The sequence below is a fragment of the Varanus komodoensis genome, unplaced genomic scaffold, assembly GCF_004798865.1.
Source record: "Varanus komodoensis strain SLA01 unplaced genomic scaffold, ASM479886v1 scaffold53, whole genome shotgun sequence".
Taxonomy (NCBI): domain Eukaryota; kingdom Metazoa; phylum Chordata; class Lepidosauria; order Squamata; family Varanidae; genus Varanus; species Varanus komodoensis.
The window spans coordinates 4,212,994-4,234,214 of record NW_025336126.1 but is presented as its reverse complement, the minus strand read 5'-3'; the positions used below and the strand labels follow the sequence as shown (position 1 = coordinate 4,234,214).

Below are 21,221 nucleotides of genomic sequence, written 5' to 3'. Positions count from 1 at the left end.
CTTTTGTCCCAAGTCCCTGGGGCAGACAGAGTACCACCAAAGAACAATGAACAAAAGGTGATTGTCTTCTTCAGTTATTGATCCTCAGCATCTGATACTCAGAGGTATGCTGTCTCTAAACGTAGGCATTTCACAGCTTTTGCGGCTCATAGCTGTCAATCAGCGTATTTCTCACAAGTTTATCTAACCTCAAGCTTTGCCTAGCTAGCACTAGCAAGGAAAACCCAGACCCTATTTCTGATCTCTGGGTAGTGTGGGCCACACCTGAGAGCCACGTGTGGGCATTAGTTGTGCTCATGTGATTTAACACTTTTCAAAACACGTCAGCAGTTGGTTACCACCACATGGATCTTGCACTAGTGAATTCTGTCACGTTAAATGAATTGTAATGTAAAACAAGTCCTTTTGGGACACGAAAGAGGGCAACTTCAGGTTCTCCATCCACTTTCTCAGAGCAAATCCCACACTGGAATTTCTCACACATACATTCTACCAATCCGAAATGAACTCACCACTGCCCTGTGCGTGTTTTTCCCACTCAGCCATCAAGTCTCTTACCTCTTCTGGTGATTTCAATCTTGTTGTCATGCTAATGCCATCATTCCAATGGAGCATGTCCAAGTTATTTTTTTTACCCGCTGTAGGAATCCGAGAAATCCTATGCTGGTATATGGATGAGCCCCTATTGTGCAAAAGAGCTCTTTCAGACCTTGCAAAAATACGACAAACTCTTCAACAGCATTACTGCTGGTAAATAACAAATCCCCCTTTGGGAACTGAGCTTAGTCAATCACACAGAGTTGAAAACTCTCAACTTTAATACTGAATCTTCTCCTTTCTTTCTTTCTTTCTTTCTTGCCCAAATATTTTTCCTCCTACGTCTTGCTGCAGGTACTTTTAATACTAGTTCCTTGAACATTCAAGGCAAGGGTTGCCAAGCAGGTTACTGTTTTCTGATTGGACAATGGGTAACCGTGGCAGTGCCAGACCACAAAAGATTAAAAAGGCATTTCATTCTGGAAGGAAGAATTCCAGAATGTATAGACAATGGAATTCACTATTCTTCTATGGTGTCCAACTTGGCCAAGCCTTGGCTGGTTCTAGCATGCCTTAAGGGACATGCCTCAGGGGCTCTGATTATGTGGAGAATGGATTCCAGTTTTACCTATGCATTTCCTAGTTTACTGCACTTATCCTTTACTCTTTGTTTGTTCTGTTAAGTGTATGTACTACAGAGCCAGTGTGTGTAGCGGTTAAGAGTGTTGGACTGGGACTCGGGAGATTCAGGTTCTAGTCCCCACTTCGACAGGCGCACAGCAGCATATCAAAGGTGTAGGTGGGGAGCAAGACTTGCAACATGGATTCCTGATCAGATCAGAAATCCCACCTTAAGTCTCCTGTGTCAGCAATTTAGCAGCCACATGATGGCAGAGCATTCACTCGTTTGGTCCTGACACTCAAAAAGGTGGGATGATGATAATAACAACACTCAATCCATAAGAAATATATGAGTGACCAACCAAAATAAATATAGGGAAGGTAACAGTTCTGCCTTAAAAACAATGGTATCCTCCAGCTGTACTATTTTTCTCAAGTTCTCACTATTTTCCTGATTGCTTATTTTTTTGTCCTTCTGATCCTGCTCCAGAACTCATTTTGTCCTCCTCATTCTGCTCCAGATTTGCTTTCCGTCAAAAGGTGCGTATGACTGTGTTTGTTTGTGTTTTTGTCCTGTTTTTCAAAATACACATGGCTCACAAAACTATATATACTTCTGTCCTTTTAACACCAGGGTAGAGGGGGCATCTGGGCCTCTTACCATTGGACAGCAAATCACATCATCCCTTACTATTGGCTATGCTGGCCAGGGCTGATGGGAACTGCAGTCAAACAACGTTTGAAGGACCGCATGTTCCGCATCCCCTACATTTAAGAGTTCTGTATTCCTACTAACACAATGGCCTGCAGCTGCGCAGTGTACAACCCACTGATCCAACATGGACCTGTGTGAGATGGGGGGGCAACCCCTTCTAACCCCTCGCTGTTGCTCTTTGTCACCTGAGCCTCCGCCTGATGCACTCCAGAAATGTTTGCAGGTGGTGTTGCTCAGCCTGGCCCATGGGCCCTCAGGTCCCAAATGTATTTCCCAAGCCTTGGATCTATTCTGCAGAGGCCTTAGTGTCCATTAGTACCAATGCATGGTTTTCTTCTCAGCTTCGTTACCATGCAGAAGGTATTTTCAAGGAAGATGAAGCCTGGGGTGGGAACTCTCCCTGCCCTCTTTTCCATATGTTGCAACATCTCTCCCCTGCCACAAACACACACTCTAGCAGGGTACTTAAATTTAGGAATTTTTTTCACAACTGCTAATGGTAGTTTTTTAAGTTTAGCTGCAATTCAGAGGGATGGATTTCCAGAGGGAACCCAATTACCGTTCCTTCCCAGTGCACTGTAATCCCCCCACCCCCCAAAATCCAGTTTAGCTTTTAAAAATTCCCATCAATAATCATGAACAGAAGCTAGGTCCTTAATCTTTCAAGTGTCTAGGTATGGTCCTGGTTGGGGGATTACTGGAGTTGGCGTCCAACACATCTGGAAAATGCCAGATTGGGTAAGTCTGGCCTAATGACAGGGCCAGGCCTGGAGTGAGGCAATCACTTCATGCTGCAGATGCTGGGGAGCAGAAATGGGGGGAGGGGGGAGTCTCCCAGCTGTTTCTCCTGGATACTTTGCCTAGTCCCTGTGACTCTGTAAGCCTCACACAGCCTGGCTGAGCCTCTTCAGAAGGGTGGATGCCTTCCAGATGGAGGACCATCCCATTGTCAGTGTAGGATTCGATGGCCAGTCTAGCCAACTTCTGTACATGCATGGATGGGGAACTGCAGGCATCTCTTGTCCACTTCAGGCAGCAAAGCGTCTTTGGAACAGCCCTCAGCCGAACCGCCTCACCTGGCTGGCAGGCTGCTACATTTGCTCTGGCAAGTGAATTGTGTGTGCCAGGATGGGCAGAACGTAGATTTGGATCTCCTGGTAGGTATCTGAGTGATTGGGAGATTCTTAATTTGTCCCACAATAGCACTACATTTAAATAAATGAATCACCACCACCACCACCACCCTTACATTAGGCTGCTGAAAAAAAAGCTTGGAGAAAATTAAGAGATGTCTGAATGAAAGGATTTTGTAAGGTTGGTCCTGGTACTAATCTGGAGTGGTAAGGTGCCTCTGCATCAGGTCCAAGCCTGATTTAGGGCACAAATCTATGCATGAATAGACAGAGAAAGTCCTGCAACTTCCAGCAGTCCCCAGTCAGCACAGGAGACTAAATCTGCATTGTACTGCAGCCTTAAAGTTGAAGAAACGGGAAGGAAGAACCAGAGGGGCCCTAAAAGCTGCTTACCTTCAGGATGAAGTTATCAGCTAGTCCTGGTGGCTATTTGCTGTCTTCAAGAAGAGAGACTACAAGCCACTGGTAAGACCTGTTCCTACAAAGGACAAGCCGGAAGAGTGCTACTTGAGAGCTTGTGGGTCTCCAGTTGGCCACGCCAGGCTGCAGGCCTTTGGTCTGATTCAGCACTGCTTATATGTTCCCAGCAAAGTCAAGTCAGATTTTATATTGTTTTGTTGAGCACAGAAGAGACTGCATGGTCTTTATGACAAAAAACAAAGCTGTGTGTATGTGGGAGGTGTCATTGTAGGTGCCTAAATTCTCCACATATCTCAGCTAGTGTAGCTAGTAGGGAATGCTGGGCACTGTCTAAATGTACATAGGATTACACCCTTGAACAGATAAACCCATAATTGGTTCTTATTCTCTTAAATGAAGTTTGAAATATTTGAAATATTTCCATCATCTGAAATATTTCCATCATGTTTATAATCCTGAACTACAGCCCCTTATCAAATTCCAGCCCCTTACTGTCACTGGTTTTGCAAAGATTTCTTCCTGTTCCACGCAGAGCAACGTGTTCCTGTCTGGCATGCTGTTGTACAGCAAAGCATGGCTCCTTGGTCGGCAAACAGAAAGAACAAAAGACGCACTCATACGATTTGCTTAGGGAGAGAGAAGGCAATAACGCTAGGGAAAATCGAAGGCCGAAGAGGAAGACCAAATGCCAGTATGAGATGGATCGATTCCTGAAGGGAAAGCCTTGCGTTTACAAGCGCTGCGCGGGACGCTCAAGGTTGAAGATCACTCATTTATAAGATTGCCGTAAGTCAGAGACGACCTTGACCGCACCTAGCAAGAAGAGCAGCCCGTTGCAAGTGGCTTTTGTGGTTATCTTAAAGGGCCAACAAATTCATTGTAATCGAAGCCATTGCGGAAAAAAGCCTACGAAATATTTCTATACTTTGAATAAATAAGTTCGCTAAGATTTTTAAAAATGTACTATGCTCATGCTCAAAAGCATTTTCGCCTTACTATTTCACACCTGATCACGGTTGATTTGTGCATTCCAAATAAGGCTGGCAGCAATTCCTGCCAAATAGTAACCCCTAATGTCATCCCCTACATGCCCCCCTCCCTTTTCTTCTCCTGTTTTCTATAGGAAATAAACGAGGCAAAGGAAATGTTCCCCGTGGAAAAAGAAACCAGGCTCAGCCCGCAGATAGGAAATGGAAGAACCAGAGGGGGTGTGGCTGCATATGCAAAAAGTCGAGAATCCGGGCATGACGTAAATGGAGCGCCGGATGTGACAAGCCGAAGCTGGCGTGAAGAAAGGGGCGTGGTCCCGTATGCAGATCAAGAGGGCGGGGCTTGCCGAGGGCTTGAGGAAGCGGATCTGCGGAGGTGGTAGAACGTTCGGGCAGCGTTGGACAGAGGTGGGTCAGTTCCGGAGTTTTTGCTTCAGGCTTAGGGCTGAGTCCTGTAGTCTGTGTTCCAGTGTTAGGTTAACCCTAAACTTAAGCCCGTTTAAAACATTTGGGTTTTTAGCGCAGTAATGATGGAAAATGGATTCATTGAGGAGATGAAAAGGGTGCCTCTGAGTTTATGTAGAGAGCATTTTGCTCTCCAGCGAGCTAGACCCTTCGCCATATTTTCCTGATTCTTGGGGATCAGTGTTTCCAATAAATTCTAGCAGGTTTTGCGAAGGATGATAGCTACATGATGGCCCTTTCCCAGACTTAGATCTTTTCTCTGATGAGTTTTGGACTCGGTTAGGTGACCTGCCGCCCTCCAGGTGTTTTGGATGGCCGCCCTCAGAACTAACCATGCGGTCTGGGGCTGGTGGGAGCTGTGCTCTTAAAAATCCGGAGTGTACTGGGTTGCCCAGCAGGGAGTGGAACAGGATGTATGTACTCAAATGCCTCTTTTGACTAGCGATGTGCTAGTCCTTGGCACCGGCAACACATTGCTCACGTTGACCCCAGCCAGCCTCAATGTTGAAGAAACTGCTTGTTGTGTCACTTTTGGTGTCATCTTTTTGTGTGCATATGTGTAGAAAGTACTCTTTTTCCTATATTTTTTATTGTGACAGGGGAATACTTTCACTTCATTTCTCATCTGAGCCTTGTGTCGTGGGTCCTAGTTTTTGTAGGATTGTCTCCTCTCTGGCGCTTTACTTGTGTTCTGCTCTTTGGACTTTCCCCTCCTGCTTGGCTACGTCTCTCCTGCGCTGCAGTCACTTTTAAACAAAAGTCTGCTCCAAGCAGGAACGGCAGTAATTGTTTCCCTCATCATCCTTTACACTGTTAATCTTTTTGCAGGCAGCAGGCAAACAAGGCAATGCATTTGATGTGGGTTGTGGGCGCTGCCCTTTTAGGGTTGGTAAACTGTGTGCCCATCAAGGAAAAACCCAAGGAGAAACAAGAAGCAGAGGCTACCCCAGAGCAGCCGGTAAGTTATTAATTCATATGGCATAGCAGAAGGCAGCATTATTGCATAAGAATTCACTGAAACAATACTTAAAATGTGTATAAAATGTGCATTATTTTAAAATAGGGACCATAAATTATTTTAAAAACATGCAATATGAATAATGAATAAAACTATGGATGCAATTTTATGGATTAATTTATGGATAAAATAAAGCCAGTAAGTCTCCCTCACCCATTGTCTTGTATAACTCTTCCTCTAAAAGTGTCCAACTCTTCTGGGAAGTGAGCTCTGATTGGAATATGAGGTTGCTAGAGCAAGAAGGCTTTTTTTATGTTTTCTGTCCCCATTAAGCACAAACTGTACCAAGGTTCCTTCTTACCCTGAAATCTGAATTGTCCAGCTGGTCACAATTGGTGACCTTACAGACAAAACTGTTTCTCCAAAATGTGTTTGCTTCAAATGTCTTTATTTTGCTCCTAAACTAAAAAGGCTCATGAAGTGACTTAGAATGAGTTAGTGAAAACAAGACCACCCCTGATTGAAGGTTTGCAATCTAGAAAGTCACATCAGAAAAGAAAAAAGAGTGCAGAGGGAAGAGAGGAAAAGCGAACTGAGTTTTAGCAGGGCTGGTGGAAACATAATATTCAGTGATGCTGACTGACCTGATTTTAGGCTGAGGCATATAATAAACTACTCTCAGGTCTCTAAAGTTTTGTTGTGCCCTCCGATTGTTTCTTTGCACTTTCTTCCTTGCTGTCTTAATGCTAACTCAACATAATGCTGCCTCTCATAGTTTATGCAAACTACACAATTAAGCCTTTGGCAGAGTCTCCATCCCCAACTGAAATGGAGCCTAAGTGCATGTTTTTGGAATAAATACATTCGCTTTTTGGAGACCTTTATATTTTATGCATTGGTTCTGCTATTTCCCTCCCCTTTCTCTGTTCTCTCTCCCTCCAGTGTTTGATTGTAATCCCCTTGGAGGCAAGAGTATAGCTACTTGCCCCTTACAAAGAGGTGTCCATGTTGATTGTGCTATACAATTCCCTTCTTTCCTGATATTCAGGCTGATGCATCTACCAAGGGCTAAAGGGAAAATCAGAGAGAAATGGAATGTCTGGATAGAGCCACTGGCTCTCAGGCTTTAAAATAAGAGAAGCACCCCACATTTTAACATGTCATTGCATATTCTGCTTGTTCCTATATGACAATGATAACGATTCCTTAGACTGGATGAGGCAATATGTTGTTTTTTGTCTTCAGTTAAAGGTTTATGAGATTTTTATTATTATTATTATTATTATAACATTTCTATGCCGCCCCTTGCCGAAACCTCGGGGCGGCTTACAACATAATAAAATACAATGAAATACAATAGAACATAATAAATTACCATTAAATACAAAAATACAAAAAATACACTGAGTTATAAATATTTTATACTGATAATTTCAATTTTATAAGTAAATAAAAATATAGGTGGAGAAAAGAGAAGGAAAAAGAAGTCCTGGCCAGATCATATGTTTTAACAATTAAAATGATGTTTAAATAAAAAGGTCTTTACCTGGCGCCGAAAAACCAGTAACGACGGTGCCAGGCGGACCTCTTTGGGGAGTGAATTCCATAGGTTGGGCGCCACCACAGAGAAAGCCCTTCTCCGAGTACTTACTCTCCTAATTTCTTTCATGGAGGGTTCCCGGAGAAGGGACTCTCCCGCAGATCTCAAAGGGCGGTCGGGCATATACGGACGTAGGCGCTTGTTCAGGTAGCCAGGACCCAAGCTGTTTAGGACTTTATAGGTCATAATCAACACCTTGAATTGGGCCCGGGCTTCAATGGGAAGCCAGTGAAGTTGACGGAGGACTGGAGTTTACTAGCAATAAAAGAAACTCCCTTCTCTCTGTCACAATTTTACAGTTTACAAGTACAAGATACAACGATAAGCTTCCATTTTCCATGGCTTCCATTCCAGTCACTAAAATGTGCTAAGTTCAGTACCTTACATATTAAACCATTTACAATTATCACATTCACTTCTGCTAATCAGGGGTAGGCAAAACCTGGATTTTGGATTTGGACACCCAGCATTCCTGACCTTTGGCCTTGTAGGCAGGGGCTTCTGGGAGCTGAATTCCAAATATCTGGAGATCTGTTTCTTGCTATGCTGAGTTGCCTAATATAGTACTATTTAACCAAAAAAGAATGTGGTTGGTGGAGGGAAGAAATAAAAATAAGTAAAAGAGAGTATAGTGTTGATAGTGCTGGGATTGTGAGCAGGAGAAGTATGGTCTTCTACTCCTCAGTCCACACAGAGTTCTTAAAAAATTGGCCAGTCATTTTGGCATAGATCTTCCCTCTTCTTATGTAAACAGTTTGTGAGCCATGAGCTCCAAGAGGCTTTTCAGCCAGTGATCTACATCAGGGGCTTGGTGGCTTTCCAGTTCTGCAAGGAGTATATCAGTGCCGAGTCCTGCTCCACCCTGACCGGCCCAGCTCTCAAGCAGAGGCTTTGCCCCTCTGTGGAGATTCCAGGGAACTGAATCTGGAGACCTTCTGCCTTTTCAGCACCAAGCCATGACCCTTGCTCCCCAGTTAGCATCCAGCGGATCTGACTCTGCTGTTGCTTTGATGCAGGACACAGGCCTGTATTATCATCGCTACCTGCAAGAAGTGATCAACGTCTTGGAAACGGATGGACACTTCCGGGAAAAGCTCCAAGCGGCCAATGCAGAGGACATCAAGGTGAGCTGAAATGCATGTTGACTGGAATGGGACTCTGTATGCTAATGAGAGCAGATTTCTTGCTTTCAGCTGACATCCTGCAAAGTAGTTTTGGCAGGCAGCAAAACTGGGGCTTCCCTGGGTGCAGTATTTCTATTTTTATGGTGTTGAAGGCTGCACACAGTCTTCGATATGTTAATTTTCTGTTCTGCGAGTCAGGGATGCTACTGCTTAAAGTGAAACATCGGAATAACAAGTGTTGCCATGTTGAATTTCGACTGCGAAGGCTAAGTTTCAAATCCCAAAGCCTACTCCCAGGTATCCAATGTGGAGCCGCAGACCCTGGTGTTCCTGCAGACCCCTCTCATGGTGCCTGTCAGGTTCCCTGCCCCTGATTTTAATTTCATTAAGGCTTTGTGGGTTATTTTTAAGTGGGAGACTGCAGAACAAAAACCTGCCTTCCAGCATCCTCTTCATTTGGTTTCAGAAGATTGGTTTTGTGTTTTGATGCTCAGACCCCACCTCTGTCTTGCCCTTAAATTCTTGAGCATGTTCCTTTTTAGTCTCACCAGCTTGCATTCTGGGAAGCGAGTGTCTTGTGACTGGCTGTGTTCATAGCAGCAGCCATTCTGTGAGTGCGCACAACACCCATTCCAAGTTCCAAATAGCCCACAAAGGTTGGGACTCCCTCGTTTACTGGATGATCTTGAACTGATCACAGCTAACGTACCTCACAGAATTATTGTGAAGATATCAATGGGGCAGAGGTGGGGATACAGTGCTTCAGCTAGTCTGCTGTCCCTCTCTCCTTTCAGAGCGGAAAGCTCAGCAAAGAGCTGGACTTTGTCAGCCACCACATCCGCACCAAACTTGACGAGCTGAAGCGGCAGGAGGTGTCCCGGCTCCGGATGCTGCTGAAGGCCAAAATGGATGCCACCATGGAGCAGGGTGAGCTGGGGATGGAGTGATTTGAGGATGGGGGCTTTCAACCCCTTGTGGATCGGCCTTCCTCGTTTCCTTTTGTTTTGAACAACACCTCCCAGCGTTCTTAGTTGTTGGTTGTGCTAGCATGGACTGATGGGAGCGGAAGTCCAGATATCTGGAAGGCACCAGAGTGGGGCCGCCTGCCCTCGAGAGTCTGGGAACTGGTAATGCTGGGATCCCACAGGTCTCGGGTTCTGTTGGTGCAGCTGTGGCCGGCAGAATTGGTAGTATTGGGTTTAACCCTGGATTCCTGTATAAAGGGTTGAGGGCTGATTCTGATGCTCCAACAACCTCTCAATGCCTCTTGTCTATGATAGGTTATCACACCCAGTTGTAGTGGTTTAACAATTCTCAATTCTGGATTTGACATTTATGTGTTGGCCACGTTTATGTGGTACGCTTGTTCAGCCAAAGCCCCATGAATTGGCCGCATAAGCCCAAAAGTTGCTCTTGCCTAGGCTGGAGCTGTTCCTTACAGCAGGCAAGCTGGTGCCTTAGTGCCTGTGAAATGGGCTTCGTCACAGGGAGCCTGTCTCCTGGTCTGCTCCCTAGAACCAGGAAGTCCAAGGCAGACTGCCTCCAAATAGGGCTGTTCTAATTTAGGCCAGATAGAAAACCTTCCCTCTTCTGCCTGCTTTTCCCCCCAGATGTGCAGATCGATCACCTGTCTTTGCTGAAGCAGTTTGAACACCTGGATCCTCAAAACCAGCACACCTTTGAAGCCCGAGACCTAGAGCTGCTCATTCAAGCGGTAGGTCCCGATCTTACTTCCTAGCTTCTTTCCAGATAGCAAATCGAGGCTGTTCTGGGGTGGTGGATCGCAGGGCCTGTTGTGCATGCTCTCAGGGTGTAGCCACCCCCAACCCGCTGACTTCCAGTACTGGACTACTCTCTCTGCTCTGTGTGTGGGCCAGAGTTGTGTTGTGTCTGCGAACTCCTCCAAAGCGTGGTGTATCTCTGCCGAAGTGACCTGACCCCGCAACTCCTCCAAGTTCTAAGAAGCAGGCTGGGCTCCTCTGTCTTTGCCAGAGGAATAGAGAAGGCTGTGGGGAAGGGGCTTGCCCCAGTCCCTGTGCTTTCTTGTTTCCGAGGTGTTCGTATACTTCTATTTTATTAGAGTTGCAACAGTGACCCTGCAAGATAGGGCAGTCCTGGTGCTTCCCTGTGGCACAAGTGTTTGCGGCTGAGACTGAGAGTGTGGCTTGCCGAATCAGCCTAGCGGCATCCTGACCAAGTTGAGCTTTGAACCTTGAACCTCTCGCCTCTTGGTGCATTCCTTTGCCAGCAGTCGGAGTCTCGCGTTGCTGTGCTTGCCCTAGCAGAGCCCTGCTGTCTTAGCAGCACTGACAGGACATGGCTGTGAGCAAAGGACTCTCTGGGGTTCCTGGGGAGGAGGGTGAGAATGGGGGTATTGAAAGTTATGCGGTCTCTGCACACTGAAAACAAGCATTCAGGGAAATGGCATGGCTAGAAGCCTTCTCCTCGATGTGCTGGCTTACTAGATGCAAGGAGGTTTTTCTGTTATGCAGGAGTGTTCAGGCATACAAATTGCTGCCTCTGGTCAGATGTGGTACAGCCCTGACAGATGTTTTGTTTTCTCAAAGGATCCTTCTTGTCACTCAGCTGGGTGAGGCACTGTGGGAGTTTGTAGTCCAGCACACCTGGAGTGCCAGGTTGAATGTTTAAATTTTATTTTGTTGCTGTAACCCGCCCAGGGAGCTGTATGGCTAATGGGGAGGGCTAGAAATTTACTAAATAAATAAGGCTGCTTTGTCGTGAGAAAGAAGCAGTTTATTTACCAAACTGGAGGTTCCCAGCCACCAAATGAATAGTCTTCACCTGTGTTCTCCTTCGCACCTCAGGCTACCAAGGACCTGGAGAACTACGATGCTGCTCACCATGAGGAGTTCAAGCGCTACGAGATGATGAAGGAGCATGAGCGTCGGGAGTACCTGAAATCTCTGGATGAGGAAAAGCGTCGTGAGGAGGAAGCTCATTTTGAGGAGCTCAAGAAGAAGCACAAGGAGCATCCCAAGGTCAACGTCCCGGTGAGGGAATCGCTCCCTTTTTTGGGGGGCGGGGTGCCCAAGATGAAGAATGTTCTTTTGGCTCGTCTGGATTGCTGAACAGGCACCACATCTCCCCTCCCCTCCCCTCCCCTCCCCTCCCCGATGCAGGGCAGCCGTGACCAGCTCAAGGAGGTCTGGCAGGAGACGGATGGCTTGGACCCCAGTGAGTTCAACCCCAAGACATTCTTCAAGTTGCACGGTAAGGAAAGGGAAGGCACCTCCCAGAAGTTCCCTGACCAACCTGTTGAGCGTCCCATCCCCGGGTGCTTTCGCCTCGCTGCTTGGGAAGAGGAATCCTTGCTGTCACCTCCTGTCGTTCCTTTGACCCTTCTCAGCCCACCACACTTGGGAAGGGGGAGCCCAGCTTGGCCGGTGCCCCCAGTCTCGGCCAAGTCCCTTTCTTTGTGCAGGGAGGCGTGTGCCACGCCCTGCCTCTCCTTGCATGAAGAAGGGAAAAACAGGCAGGGTGATGGTGTCAGTGGAGGGGGAGAGGCTTCCAGGTGGGGCTCCACCCCTTGATGTTGCCAGCCCACCAGATTGGCCTGGGAGGTGATTCACATGCTCCAATCAGAAGCAGCTTCCTCACCTGTGCCCCAAGGCACCTGGATCCCCAGGTACTCTTGCTGGTATAATATGCAAGTAGTACCATATATGCCTATGTCTCTCTCTTATATGTCTGTGGCCTGTGGCATTGACACAGTGGCTGTATTTGGACATAATGAGCAGCCAGAATTGCTGGGTAACTCCAGTTTCTTGGTGAACAACTTTCTTGTGCTCACTGTTGGAGCACCTCTGATTTACCGAACTCACCAGGAGATGGCAGCTAAACTAAACCTTGACCCTGGTATGTCCTTTTCCTGACAAACCAGGGATGGGAAAACCCTGAATCTTTGTTTTTGTTTCTTTTAGCTGGAAAAAGGGGGTGAGTTTAGGAGGGGAATCCTTCCAAAGGCATTTAAAGTTATGCAATATTATGGGTAAGGATACCTCTTTCTCATAATACTGCAGATTCTGCAGTCACATCCCATGAACCTGAATGGTGGGAAATTCAGGAGGGAGAAAAAGAGGCCTGATTTTTATTTTTATTTTTTTTTAACACACTGCCTCGTCACATGGTGGAACAGCTGGCCCCAGGATGTAGTGATGGCCACTAACTTGGATTGCTTTAAATTATTGTCAGACAGATTAATGGAAGATAATGCTACTAGCCCTGATTGCTGTAGATTATTTATTTATTTAATTTATTTATTAAAACATTTCTATGCCGCCCCATTCCAGAGACTGTCTGCCTTTGCACATCAGATACTGGGGAGCATGAGTAGCAGAGTGTTATTTCCCTCATGCCTGACATTTCTTTGGCCAACGTGTGGGCAGATTGCTGGATTAGAAAAGTCTTTGGTCTGATCCAACACATTTCCAAATTCTTAGCACTTCTGCAGTTTATTGCTCTATCTAAATACAGCCAGCGGCAGTCTGTGTACTAGGATATTCTGCTGAGTCAGAATATAAGCCCTGAGATTACACCATAGGTCAGTCCTGATTACAGCATGTCTGGAGGTGTATGGGAATTCTCGTCCCACACTACTGGAGGGGCATCAGATGGGGAAGCTTGTTCTATACCTACCGTTTGGCTCCCAGCTCTGCATGACGGTGTTCTCTCCAAGCTGTGGATTGGGACCAAAAGAGGGAGGTCTGGCTTAAGTTGCTTGGGCTGAAGCCTTTTCTGCACTTAACCTGGGAGTCAGCCTTGCTGAACCCAGCGGGGACTTTCTTCCGAGGAGGCATGCCCTGGGCTGCACAATCGTGTGCGTTTGGAGCGCTCCCCATTAGTCAATGGTCTCTTCTCTTTTTTCAGACACCAACAGTGATGGAGTTCTAGATGAGCAAGAGTTAGAGGCCCTCTTCACGAAGGAGGTAGGCTCTCGGACAAGTCACTTCTCTCTAACCTCCCCAGTTCCTCTTCGGGGATTTGGGTGTTTTATGATGGCTGGCAGCCACTTTGGCAGCCCTTCTGTGATTAGGCAAGCCACCCCTGTGTCACGTCCACAAAATGGCACATGTGCCCACCGACACCCCCCTCCAACAAAAACGTTGGCGGACGCGTGAAATCTAACTCGCTTGGGGCAGGGATGGCTGTGTGCTAGAGGCAGGAGAAAAGCAACAGGTTTTTCGAGCCTTGTCTTTGCCCTGTTCCCCCCGCCCCACCTTGCAGCTGGAAAAAGTCTACGACCCTCGGAATGAGGAAGACGACATGCTAGAAATGGAAGAGGAGCGGTTGCGTATGCGGGAACACGTCATGACCAATGTGAGTGCGTGGACGCCATTTCCTGCTCTCAGAGCAGAAGATCATCCTGATTTGGGGAGGTGTGGGTGTGTTAGATTGTTTGTAAGAGCGGCGGTGGATAAAAGGTGGATAGAGATGATTTTTGGGTATCTGCGAAGAATATGAGGAGTCCTGTGTTCCTGTCTCCGTCTCTGCCCTGAACGGTGGCATGGGGTTAATGGGCTGTGGTTTGGGTTCTGTGTCTCTCAGCCAACCCATTCTCTGCATTGTGGTGGGAAATCATGCTGGCCTACTTTGCAAGCATGTTGTAAGGATGGAGATTACATGAGCAGAGCTGGCTGGAGCAGGAGGTCAGACTAGGTGGCCCAGGAGACCCCTTCTGACTTGTTTTTTCCCATATTTCTAATGTATGTCAAGGCAATGGATTTAGATTATTATTGCCATCATACATTATGTCTTTTATGTGTCATTAGTAAAAGGATGTTCTAGAATTTCTAAGGAGGTTTGGCTTAGTGAAAACAGACAAACAAAAATTCCTCTGCAGAACCCCTAAAATGGATAGGTGAGAGTGAAAATGAGAATAATTAGTGAGTCTGGAAAAACAGGGAATTAAGGCAGTCAAAACTATGTCTGCTAACATGCATCCCACAGGGCACGGTGGAGGCAGAGAACTAAAGCCTGCAACTAGGGTGGGGAGCAGAAGGTTGGGCCTGGCTGCTCTCCCCACACCCGCCAAGCACCACTTGCTGCCCTCTGCGTGTACTTCATTCCCGTCCCCCCCCACCCACTCCGCCATCTGCAACATTCATAATTTCAAGCCGGCATGGGCACATGGGGGAAAAGGTGGTGTAGGTTCAGCTAGCTGTGGTTGAAAGTGCTGAACTGGAGCTTCTCTTTTTCTTGCTTTTTCTGCAGACTTCAAGAACAGGGCGGGCGGCAGGTCTGTTCTGGGAAATCTGGCCAGGTTCCTCTTAAATTCTCCCCCTCAAATGCAAGCGTATGCACTCAGTGTTAGAACTTTCATTTTCACTTCAGCTTGCTCATGAAACTTCCCTTACTGCTGAGCTCTGCTTGTGGGGACTTCCAGGACAGACAACCCCTGCGTGTTTTACAGGGGCTGCCTTGTGAAGGGTGTTCAGAAACAGCTGTTCCAAAATGTGGCAGTGCAAGTGATATCAGAGCATGTGTCACCTCCACGCAAATCCACAATTGGTTCATGCAGGGTGCTGGACTTCATTGTAACTCTTTGTTACGAGAAGAAGCTTGGTTTCCCTCTTGCAGAGGAAGGGAATATACTTTTGAGGAAATATATTGGGAAATCCTTTTTACATCCATGAGGGCTAGAACCTTGATTAGTTTTGTGTTTTAAGAAACACCAAGCTGAGATTCTGAAGAGTCATGATTTGTATCTTTTATATGTGCTGTGCAACTGCATAACAGACCAAAGTGAGGAGAAGAAGGGAGTAGAGAATCCCCACTTATTTGTTTCAGACCTCTCATACTCGAACAGATTTTGAAGGCAAATGTAAGAAATGAGGGTAGGGCTGAAAATGGCAATGGACTTAATCAGAAATGACGGGGGGAGGAGATTTCTATGATCGTTTCACAACCTCTTATCTTCCTGCAGGTGGACCTTAACAGGGACCGACTAGTGACCTTGGATGAGTTTCTTCAATCCACCCAGAAGAAGGAGTTTAATGAAGTGGATGGATGGAAGGTGAGTGAGTGCACCTCGCCCCGCGCACGGGGAGGCAGCGGTTTGCTCGCTTGGAGGAAACAGTCTCCAAGTGAGCAAGCCGCTGCCTCGTGTGCCCGCCTCGCTGTGCCTGCCCACCTGCACCTCGCCTCCCCTCGCCAGGGGCAGCCGGCCGCACCTTGCCTCGCCACGCACACCACTCCCGCACTGGCCCACTCCCACCCCCGGCAGCTCTCAACTGGCCCCCTGGTGGAAAAGTTTGAGGACCCCTGTCTTGCAGGGTGTGGAATCTCAAACTTGGGCCACATCCAGCTTTTCTGAGATTGCATCTGGCCCTTTAGGATTCTCCCTTCCAATTATTTGGTGGTTTCCCAGCTCCTGTCAAGGTTTCCCCCCTCTGTTTCCATAGCAGCATTCCAGTGGTGGGCAGAGCTGAAGGCACTAGAGGTGTGGCCAAAAAATACTAGCCTGTTAAAGTTCCAAACTCTTCCTACCAATAATTTGAAAGCTCTCTTTGCCTTCAGGCCTGGAATGCAGCTTTTGAAACAGGGGGTGTCCCGTGGTCGCTTCCAGAAAGAAAGGTCCAGGGGCCCTCATGATCTGTGTTGCATCTGCTTCCCCAGATGAGCTGGCCATTTGTCCACATGTATTTCACCCTCACTTGTATTGTTCTGATCAAATGCCTTGCCCTCCCCCATCCGTGCAACCCTTCTTCCAAACTGGGTTTTCCTTAGGAGACAGAGCCCTTTGAAGACACATGGAATATGAAAATCCAAGAGGGTTGCTTCATTTTTGTTCTGTCCTGTCCTGCTGGCCTGAGCCCTGAAATCTTCCCTTAAACGACATTTGGTACTCTGGCTTGTAAGAGGGTTCTACTTCACTTTTCCAAGATAATTCAAAAATCTGGGATTGGGATTGTTTGGTCCATTGTAACGCTTGCCGATATCGTGTAAGATCAGCTCCCAGTAACTGCTGAGTGAGCTCCCTCTCTCACTGCTCCCGTATCCAGACAGTGGAAGAAACACAGGTCTACTCGGAGGCAGAGCTCCAGCGCTTCGAGGCAGAGCTGATGGCCCAGGAGGCAAAGCTAAGCCAGCAAGCCGAGCAGCTCCGCCAGCAGCACCAAGAGCTGCAGCAGCGGCAGGTGGAGCTTGATGCTCAGAAGAGGGAGTATCAACAGGTACGGAGCTTTGGATCTGGGTGGCGCCCGGTGGGAGCTCAGGCCAAAACACCCAGCTCCATGTGTGATCTGCTTGCCTGTGGACCTTAGTCTGATTCTCACACGCTGTCGTTCTGGGAGGTCTCATATTCTGCATTGCTTTTGCTCGCTCCAGTATATGCACAAATAGGCATTAGAAAATGTGGATTTTATTTAATGAGCTCTAGCCATAGGCTTGACTATAAATAAGATCCAGCACAATAAAAGTTAGTGGTAAAAAACTTTAGAAGGTAATGCTTTAAAAACAGCCATAAAGTCTACCACTGTTCTAACAAACAAAAGGAGCTAAAGATAAAGATTTTAAAGGGTATTTCCAAGCACAGTCTTAAACATGCTAAAGACAAAGCAAGCTGTAGTTAAGGATTCCTTCAGAAAACTTGGAAAATAAAAAGGTATTTGCCTTGGGATCAGACATCTAATAAATCAGGCACCAGGCATACCTCTCAAGGGAGAGCATTTCATAGTAAATGGGAGATACGGAGAGCAATCTGCTGCAGTCTCAGTTTAGGTGGCCTGGGAGGGGAAGAATCTGCTTGTGGGGGGATGTTTAAGCCTGCTCAGCATCTGGATTTCCTCCAGGTTGTGCTCCAGATGGAACAAAGGAAGCCCCAGGCGCAGCCTGAGCAGGTTCCCCCAGCTGGACCAGGGGGAGAGCTGAAATTTCAAGCCCAGCCACCTCATGCAGCCCCAGCAGGTAAGAGCTGCCAGAGCACCTGGGTTCTTCAGGGAGGGGGGCTTGTCTGTTTGGGAGGGGTTAGTGGTCGGCACAAGGGGTTGTTCTGGACTTTCCTGGAAAGAGGAAGGATCCTGCCCTGCCCTTTCAAATGTCCTCTGAGCACCCTGTCCTATTCAAGACAGAGTTGACAAAGAGGCTGGATTGGGTCAGCCTTCGTTGGGTTGACATCCTGCTGATGTGTCCGATAGCAATTCCCAACCCTGCCAGTGTGGAAGGGGAAAAAGTACTGTGCATTAGAAGTAGGTTGGTAGCTGTTCAACCCTTGTCATAGTAACCTGGCCCTGTCTTAAAAAGGGCAGGCCTTGAGTAGACAGGGGTGGCATCAGTCCCTAAGAAATGGTTGATCCTGGTGAGGAAAGGGGAGGGGGAATAGAGGAGCAGTGCCATTGGAGGAGCAGGAGGTGAGGGTGCTCCAGGTACTCCTGCCAAGCAGCAGCCGGGAAGCCCCTGTCTCCACCCTGCTCCAGAGAGCCTGGGGAGGTTATGATGCATCTCCACGTGCCCACGTGACGTTCCAGCCGCCTGGCCACCTGCAGCTCCTGGCCTTGTCCTTGTCCTCCACTCCAGATTTGGGGGTGTGATTGTCATGTGACTGCTGGGTGGGTCAGGAGGGGGGCAGGAGTCTTGGCAAGTGAAGTGCAGGTGAGGCAGCAGCTGCAAGCCCCGTCTGATCTTCTCTTTCCAGATCAAGCCCTTCCCGCTGAGTCACGGCCAGAGTCCATTGTGGAAAAAGCTCCCGAGCAGAACCAGATGGAACCCCCTCAGAATCAACAACACCCAGGAGTCGTCATCCAGTAGAATTCTCTCTGTGTGTGCGTGCGTGCGAGGCTTGTATTTTCTTCTCTTATCCTGCACTCAGAGTGTCTGAAACCAAACTTTCCCCCCAAGACAGTGGCTGTGGGGGCCGGCAGGAAAGCTCTTTCACTACTGAGAACTGCAAGGAGTCTTAATGATACCCTGTCCTTAGGCCAGTCCCTGCCTGTTCCTTCATTAATTGCTCCACAGCAACCAAGAGAAGTGTACATTTTCATAGCCAAACCCTGCACTCTTTTGGACTTCTGTGTTTCTGTCCAGCCAGTACATGCCTGCAGGAGAGCCCATGATGGGAACTTTTAAGGGCACTGGAGGGTGCCTGCCATGTGGAAAGCTAAGTGGGGTGGGCTTTCAAGGAGAGAAGATACGGGGAGCTGACACCACAGCCTCCCTGGGTTTTCTCTGGTTCTTCTATGCTAGGCTTCCTGAAGATCTTGGGGTGACTGAACGGGCTGGGTGGGGAAGGATGTCTGAGAGCAGCCCTGTACATCCAGTGCTCTTGCTCAGACGTGTTTTCTTCATGATGGGGTTGCAGTATTATGCTTTTTAAGCACACAGATATTGATGAAGCTGGATGTTATTTTGAAATAATCGGGATCCTTGTATTTAATAAAGTTGTTGAACCCTTTTGGTGCCCTTTGCTGTGTTCAACTGGCATGGATGGCTGGGGCATGCTGGGAATTGTAGGCCTTTTCCTTATCTACAGTTGCATAGGATTGCGCCTTTAGTCCTTTCTTACATTAAGTGTTACAGGTGCAATGCTATACATGTTTAGGCAGAAAGAAGGCTTCTGTGTTACTTTTTAAAAACCGATTACATTTTTGTCACTGCCATCCCCAGCCTAGCAAAGGTATGATGTCTTTTATAAAACTTCTGGGTCAAGGAGATGCTCCGTAGGCCTAATTTTTCTTACCTTGGACCAAAGGAATCCTCCTCCTTGGCCCCTCTGCAGTGAGATTGGGCACAGGTGTACACACAGACATGATTAACTGGCTTTGCATGTATCTCTCAAAAAATCAACTAAAACGCAAGAAAATGCCATGCAACTAAAACCACTGACTCAAAAGAGAAAACCCAGAAACTAGCCTTAGCCAGACATGCAGAAGGGTACTGCATCTCACTCAGCTTGGAGGCCAAATTCTGTTTTGGCAAACTCTATGGGGGTGGCATATTCTAGGCCAGTGGTGGCAAACCTATGGCACACATGCCACAGCGGGCATGCAGAGCCTTCTCTGTCGGCATGCGAGCCAAGGTGCCACAGCATCACCCCAGCAGCCGAGCATCAGATAACAGCGCACAGAGGGGCCATGCGCATGCTTGGAAAGGAGTACCGGTGCCAGGCGATGATGTCACATGCTGAGACTCATTAGCTGCGATTCATCCGAGCTTTCACATGGCCGGTCAGTGCGCTGCCAAGGATCTATATATTTGCTTGGATTGGCTGTGAGTTGTTTTTTCTAAACTAAAACCTCAGTTTTCAGGTTTTATTGTGTTTAGAATGGGCAGAAATGATGAGCTGTTCAGAAAAAGCTACTCAAGGAAGGCCTTTTCAAAATTGCCCCCTTTTCAATGGTATTTTATTAGGGTTAGAGGTGTGCACCAGGGTTAGGGTTAGGGTGTCTTGGCATGATTTTAATGGTTGGAATGTGTTTAGAATGGGCAGAAATGTTGAGCTGTGCGGAAGAAACTACTCAAGGAAGGCTTTTTCAAAATCGCCCCCTCTGTTGGCACGCGAGTCAAGTCGCCCCAGCATCGCCACAGCGGTCGATTATTGGGTTACAGCACACACAGGGGCCATGCGGATGCTCGGAAAGGAGTAGTGGCTCCAGGTGATTATGTCCTGAACCACAGCTCATTAGCCACAACTCGTCCTAGATTTTGCATGGCCAGTCAGTTCGCTGTCAAGGGTGTATGTATATTTGCTTGGACTAGCTGTGAGTTGTTTTTTCTAAACTAAAACCTGTTTTCAGGTTTTATTGCAGTGTTGGCATTTTGCAATAAATAAGTGGGTTTAGGGTTGCAGTTTAGGCACTCAGTCTCTACAAGGTTCACCATCACTGGGTTAGGGTTAGAAAAACAAGGTGTCCTGGTATGATTTTGATGGTTGGAATGTGTTTAGAATGGGCAGAAATGTTGAGCTGTGCAGAAAAAGCTACTCAAGGAAGGCTTTTTCAAAATCGCCCTCTTTTCAATTGTATTTTAGCCCTATATTAGGGTTAGGGGTGTGCACCAGGGTAGGGTTAGGGTTAGAAAAACGAGGTGTCCTGGCATGATTTTGATGGTTGGATTGTGTTTAGAATGGGCAGAAATTATGAGCTGTGCTGAAAAAGCTACTCAAGGAAGGCTTTTTCAAAATTGTCCTATTTTCAATTGATCTTTAGCCCTATATTAGGGTTAGGGGCATGCACCAGGGTAGGGTTAGGGCAGTGGTAGTGAAGCTACGGTATGCGTGCCACAGCGGGTATGCAGATCCCTCTCTGTTGGCACGCAAGCATCGCCCCAAAAGCCCAGCATTGGACAGCACACATAGGGGCCATTCGCATGCTCAGAAAGTGTAGTGGCACCAGGCGATGGCATCACGAGCTGCGACTCATTAGCCACGACTCATCCAAGCTTTCACATGGCTGGTCAGTGCACTGCCAGGATATATATATATATATTTGCTTGGACTGGCTGCGATTTGTTTTTCTTAAACAAAAACCTCAGTTTTCAGGTTTCATTGCAGTGCTGGCACTTTGCAATAAATAAGTGGGTTTTGGGTTGCAGTTTGGTCACTCTTTCTCTAAAAGGTTCGCCATCACTCTTCTAGGCTGAGGGGGGTTAAAAAGGAGTGGGGCCTAGTGCAAAAATACTGTGCCTTCAAGTCCTGAAAGCCAGCC

The 21,221-nt window shown here is 47.4% G+C and overlaps 1 protein-coding gene across 1 annotated transcript; it reads left to right on the top strand.

The window, feature by feature from the left end:
- The first annotated feature begins 4,720 nt into the window (after positions 1-4,720).
- Positions 4,721-18,970, top strand: NUCB1 (nucleobindin 1). Its single transcript, XM_044448019.1, has 13 exons — positions 4,721-4,823; positions 5,709-5,838; positions 8,455-8,562; positions 9,357-9,489; positions 10,173-10,276; positions 11,388-11,573; positions 11,703-11,793; positions 13,450-13,508; positions 13,807-13,899; positions 15,506-15,595; positions 16,584-16,754; positions 17,373-17,487; positions 18,215-18,970. The coding sequence occupies exons 2-13, from the start codon at positions 5,728-5,730 to the stop codon at positions 18,325-18,327; spliced, it is 1,374 nt and encodes a 457-aa protein (XP_044303954.1). The 5' UTR covers positions 4,721-4,823; positions 5,709-5,727; the 3' UTR covers positions 18,328-18,970.
- Positions 18,971-21,221: the final 2,251 nt, after the last annotated feature.

Excerpts from the sequence above, each read along its gene's own strand:
- NUCB1 (XM_044448019.1), top strand. The coding sequence starts at position 5,728 with ATGCATTTGATGTGGGTTGTGGGCGCTGCCCTTTTAGGGTTGGTAAAC. Across the intron at positions 5,839-8,454 it reads AGGCTACCCCAGAGCAGCCG|GACACAGGCCTGTATTATCA; the intron begins GTAAGTTATTAA and ends GCTTTGATGCAG. Across the intron at positions 8,563-9,356 it reads CCAATGCAGAGGACATCAAG|AGCGGAAAGCTCAGCAAAGA; the intron begins GTGAGCTGAAAT and ends CTCTCCTTTCAG.